This window comes from Orycteropus afer, unplaced genomic scaffold (assembly GCF_000298275.1).
Source record: "Orycteropus afer afer isolate SDZICR_OR568_19922 unplaced genomic scaffold, OryAfe1.0 scaffold00191, whole genome shotgun sequence".
In the NCBI taxonomy this organism is placed as follows: domain Eukaryota; kingdom Metazoa; phylum Chordata; class Mammalia; order Tubulidentata; family Orycteropodidae; genus Orycteropus; species Orycteropus afer.
In genome coordinates this window covers 1361868-1367867 of record NW_006921778.1, presented here as the reverse complement: position 1 = coordinate 1367867, position 6000 = coordinate 1361868, and the positions used below count along the sequence as shown (strand labels likewise).

The 6000-nt window shown below is 37.8% G+C and overlaps 1 protein-coding gene across 1 annotated transcript in view; it reads right to left on the bottom strand.

The window, feature by feature from the left end:
* Positions 1-6000, bottom strand: part of MCC (MCC regulator of WNT signaling pathway) — a 712607-nt gene that overhangs the window by 189639 nt on the left and 516968 nt on the right. Inside the window, exon 4 of the mRNA XM_007947572.2 lies at positions 3106-3219. Within this exon, the coding sequence (XP_007945763.1) occupies positions 3106-3219 (114 nt within the window). The remainder of the gene's footprint in view (positions 1-3105; positions 3220-6000) is intronic.

The window sequence follows — 6000 nt, the reverse complement described above, 5'->3', positions numbered from 1 at the left end:
GAGGGTAACAAGGGAAAGTGTTCAGTGCAGATCAGTGAGTAAGCACCAGCCCGCCCGTGCTTACCTTGCTCCCGGAGACCCGGTCCCTCTCGGGACCTACCTGTTATTATGCACAGAAGACTAAGATCTATAAACCTAGAAAAGTTATCTTGAATCCTGCCTTTTAAACATTCAAGGAAACTATTGTTCACATAAAAAATGGAGAACAGAAAAGGACCAAGGTCGAATCCCATCCAAAATTATAAGAAAAAAAAAATAAAAAACAGAATAATATCTCTATAAGCAATGAAAGTGTGACACAAAATAGGTCCCTTTCCCCCAAAAAAGATCAAAATAGGCCAACATAATAATCTATCCGTTAAAACAAGATAAAAGACATTAAGAAAATGATTATTCATGAAGACATGAAAGAACGTAATGCAAAACTAGAAAACTCAGAAGTGAGGTTAAAGAACACAGAAAGGAATTAGAAATAAAACAAAAACGCATTTCAGACATGAGGTCTAAATCAGAAGGCACACACAAGAGAATAAACACAATGTATAAAGATCTAAGAGAAATAAAATATGGAGAACAGAAAGATAAATCAAAGAAAGGGAGAGATACATAGTATTTGTGATAAAGTAACAGATGTTGAAGATAGGAAAAACTAACATAAAAATAATAGGAGTTCTGCTAAAAAAAAAAAAAAAAAAAATATAATAATAGGAGTTCTGAAGAAGAAATTCAAACCAAGGGAACAAAATCAGTATTTGACACTAGAACAGGGAAAAAAACAAAACAAAACAAAACAACTAACTCCTGAAATTAAAAAGAAACAAGATTTTGAATTATAATCAAAAGAATACATAAGATATATATATATATATATATATATATCTGAAAATATCAAGCCAGAATGACTGAGTCTAAGACTTACTCTAAGAAAATTACTGTACTTAAAAAAAGGGGGAAGGTGATACTTTGGGCATCAGAAATAATCAAGTATATTAAAAGGGAAAGAAAGATTATAATCAGACTTTGACTGCAATACTGTATGCCAGAAGAAAATAAAGCAATGTATTCAAGGAAAGAAAAAATAAGGCAAAGATTTTATATCCAGCAAAAATGCCTTTCAAGTATGTATGATACAGATACACTGACATCAGCATTCAAGGACTTGGAGAAAATTTTCCTCATGAGTGCTCCTTGAAGCATCTACTAGAAAATGAGCTTCACACCAAAAAAAGAAAAGAAAGAAAATAAGGAAGGAACATTGTCATAAGGGCCAGTGGTAAGCACTAAACATAGTTACTTGTAAAAGATGAAACAAAGGCTAACTTCAACACTTCGGGAAAATGAGAATAGCGTGATGTGAGAAAAAAAAAATTAAACTCATCTCAGTAACTATATTGGTTGTGTTAATACTGAGATTCTGTGATTGTATATAATATGGGATAAAGTAGATGAATAATTATAGGATATCCTGTCATCCTCTATAACTTCAAGACCTAAGATTCTCAGTGTAAAAGAAAGGAGATACAGATATAATACAGAAGACATTAATACCATAGTGGCTAAGACACTTGCCTGCTAACCAGATGGCTGGCGGTTCAAACCCACCAGCCACTCCTCGGAAGGAAGGTTGGGCAATCCTATTTCCGTAGTGATACTGCCTCAGAAACCCAAGGAGGGGTCGCTATGAGTCAGGGCTGAGTTGACGGCACATAACAGCAACAACAAAGTACTGACTTGGATTTCGAAGTGTTAGGATGAACTTCTAAGGTATTTTATCTTAAATTTTAAGAATGAATAGGTAGCTACATAGATATGAACAGATTATTTCCTAGCTCTGTCTACCAAATAGGCCTAAAAACAATGACCAACTTAATAGCACTAAGCATCCTTAACACCCAGATTGTGGTCTTGAAATACCATTTCCCGCTCAAAGAAACCAAGGCTTGTTGGATAATGGGTCTGGTGCAGATAAGTGTAAAGTAACTGCTAGCATCATGTCAAATGACTCAGGAGACAACTTGAAGAGGCTCTCTCTCACTGGCCAAAGATAGGATACCCAAAACATGTTTAAATCCATAATTCATAATATTATTTTAAAAGTAAGTAAGCACTCTCAGCAGATCATGAAGAATAGATTTACTATCTTGAAAATTGCTAAATAAAGAAGCAAAACCAAGCATTTATTCTGCTTTTCCTCTATGACTTCCCTGTACCACTGTTTAAACAAACAGTAGGTGATGGGAAATGTCTCCATAAAAGCATTCCAACAAATAACTAAACAAGATATGACAGAACTAAAATATGATTTTGTAACATCTAATGAATTAACGAGGAGCTCTAGTAGCATAGTGCCTAAGGCACTTGACCGCTAACCAGAAGGCTGGTGTTTCAAACCCACCAGCCACTCCTCTGAAGGAATGTTGGGCAATCTACTTCCGTAGTGATACTTCCGTAGTGATAACAACACAACAACAACAACAACAAACATTGAGTATTGACAGCTGCTAAAATCACAAAGAGAGAGATTACTAAACCCTAAATGGGTCAAGTGAAAAAACAAATGCTGTCTACAGTCTTGACAAGGGGACTGGATGTGAATCTGATCGAGTCTCTGGATAAAGCTGCCAATTTGCCAGAAATATAGGGGCAGATACGTGTTGAAATGCACGTAAGTTTTTAATCGGCAACATCCAGACCGTAAGAAACCCTGTATGTCAAATGGCCAGGTTTGAACAGATACATTAGAAGGAAAGCAAATAATAGAAGGAAAACCTGTATGTTAAGATTTAAAGGAAAATACATATTTTTAAAATAGGCAAAAATAAACTATATGGTCTAGGATGAGTGAAAAACTGTAAAGAAAAACAAGGATATTATTACTATAAAAGTCAGGGTAGTGGTTCCTTTTAAGGGAAGTAAAGTGTGGAGTTTGGGATGGGTCACATAGAGAAGTTTCTGGGGTGGTACAAGTTCTACTCCTTCACCTGGGTGGTAGTTTATAAGAGTGTTCCTTCATTAGGCTGTACATTTGTTTTCAGGGAATTTCTATATATCTAGTCTTAAAATAAAAAAGTATAAAAAACAAAACAAAACTTTCAATAGCCTCACCTGTGCTTTGGCCAATTTCTTTTCCAGAAGGTCCCGTTCCCGCTCTGTCTGCTGCAGACGCTTATTAAGCTCCACTATGTCTCCCTTTAGTGATGCCAGGGCTGCCAAGTGGAGCTGGGGAGATAGAGGAGAAGAACACAAGGTTAGACTGCTTCAGCAAAAACTCATTTCCTTCCCTTCATTCCCTATAATTAAGGTAACCATATAAAATAATGTATCATCCAAAACAGGACACTTCTGTGAGCAAAAGTGGGTGCTATTAATTTCAGGGGAATAATGGGCATAAATCAAATGTGTTCCAGGCAAGCTAGGTTAAATGGTTACCCTAGCTATAACAGGGAGAACACTGTTATGTGTGGACAGTGGGACCTAATTTTGGATAGAAAAATCAAAATAAAGATCTAAGTTCCTCACCCAAGGTCTTACCCTTTCTGAGCTATTCAATAAAAATGGTATTAAGAATTGCCTCAAACTCAGAATAGAGTCAATGAATATTAGCTTTTATATTTAGTTGAAAATTATGAGGGTGGAATAGGGCACCCCTTATAGCTTTGTAAGGAGTGGTGGCACTGTGGTTAAAGCATTCAACTGCTAACCAAAGTCGGCAGTCTGAACCCACCAGCCACTCCATAGGAGAAAGATGAGGCAGTCTGCTTCCTTGGAAATCCTATGGGGCAGTTTTACTCTGTCCTATAGGGTCACTATGAGTCAGAATTGAGTCAATGACAGTGTTTTGTTTTGTTTTTTTTTAATAGCTCTGCAATTATTCACCCAAATTGTTGTGTGTATGACAGATAGATCAAGGTGCTGAGTATTAAGGAAAAAAATGGGAGGGCTCATTTTTGGAAATGTTCTTTTCTTAATGTTTGTTGCCCACTTGCCAACTTTTCTTGACAGCTCCTCCTTCCTCAGTGTCCTCTAGAAAGATTAGAATGATTGGACAGATGCTTCTTATGGGCCACCAGACCCTCTCCCAGGAGCAGAACAAGAAGTCTGACAAATTATACTATGAGAAGACAGACCAAGAATCCACCCAGATATCTTACCTACTCAACTCTCTCAGATTAACTGGAGCTAGGAAAAATATTCTTCGACAGATCGACCAGGGGCATATTGCACATCCAGTATCTTAACTTGTTTAACTTTCAAGTTGTGAACATTGAGCTTTCAGCTGCATACAGAAATCTACCAAACTGCAGGATAGACATGACTTCCTGTGGCTTTTCGGACTGGTGGATATGCTTACCTTTAGGATCTGATCAACACAATTGTACTAAAGAAAAACTCTTAAATATTTTTTGCCCTAAGTCCAATTTCTCATCTGTCTTCCCTGCCAATTCCAGGTTGAGTTGAGACAATTCCCTAGCAGGATCCTACATTACAGTTAGGTAAGCAGTGAGAATCAGAACAGTCTCTCCCTTCTTATAACCATTTTGTAGCTTCTGCCAAGAGGGATTTAAGGTAAAGACTGAGCAAATAAATTTGATCTTTAAAGCTGGACACAGTACAACGGCACACAGTGCAACTTTGAAGATTTTAATTTTGAGTTTAGAAAAACGTTCTTTTCTGTAATCTGCCTCTGCAAACCACATGTTGGCAGATATGTTCAGAGTGAGTAGTGGGGGAGGAGATATAAGATGGAGACTGGAGTTTAAAAGCAGTTGTTTTTCTTGGAGTACAACAGCAGTAAATGTGACTTCATTTAATTGCATTAGTACTGTAAACCAACAGATCAATAGCTGATTTGAAATCAGGAATGCTTGAAATTTCAAAAAGGAAATGTCAGGCAATCAGGCAGTATTTGCCTTCTCATGTAGGAATGGGACCACTCAGGAAAGGTCACTTTGGGTTTCAGATACATTTTGTGTGATGATTTCTCAGCACAAATACCACAATGTGCACATTGTACAGTATTTTTGAAACTGTGTTGTCTAAGTGTGGTAGAGAGGAACAAAAATTCACATCCTTAGACAAGCAGGTCGCCCACTGAGGCGTGAGCTGTTGATCTGAGGATTTTCCTTCATTGCCAGACACTATGACATTATGTCAATTCTTGGGAGAACCATACTTTTTGGTGAGAAGGATAAAACACATTGAGAGTAGAAATGTTCTTTAAGAAATATAGGAATGGGAACAAGGATCTCAACTGTGTGGACCTAGGCTTGCTTCCTCCCTCATAGTATCTCCCCTCCTACTTCTTGGGGAAAAGGTTGCCTGAAGAGGCCGGGGAAAGATTGGGGAAAAAGTTGACGGAGGCGGCACCACTGCCTTTGTGAATAGGGCCAGATGAGGGGACAGGACGGTTATTTTGAATATAGTAATAGAGGGGCCACTGTCATTGCAGAGAGCACCGGGCTTGAAACTGATGCCATCTTCTGGCCCACCATGTCTCCAGATCACCAGAAAATCCATGGGATGTGTGCTGTGTTTGGGGAAAAGTCCTTTCACGTCTCTGGACAGAAGATCTCTAACCATAAAATGAGAGTAGATGAGTTTTCCTTAACCTTTTTCAGGTCACAGATTTCTTTAAGAATCTCATGAATTAAGTGTGATGGGCCCTTCTCCTAGAGAAGAGTATAAATTTAGGGTAAGTCCTTGTTTTCCATCTAATTATGGTGATCAGAGACTCTGAACCCCATACACAAAGCCCAAGCTAAGAAACATCTGGACTAGAAGTCAGCTCTATGATCCTACAGAAGTTTTCTAGATTGTCATGTGTATTAATCAAAACATTTGAGTGCGAAAAGGTCCTTTGTACTTGCCTTCATCTATTTCTACATTTGCAGATAAGGACTTTATTGAAGGTCCCATGAATAGCTTAGCACCAGAGCCAAGGCCACTGGTTCTCTTTTCTCACTAGGATATTGTACATGACAATAATTTTTTGTTTTTTCT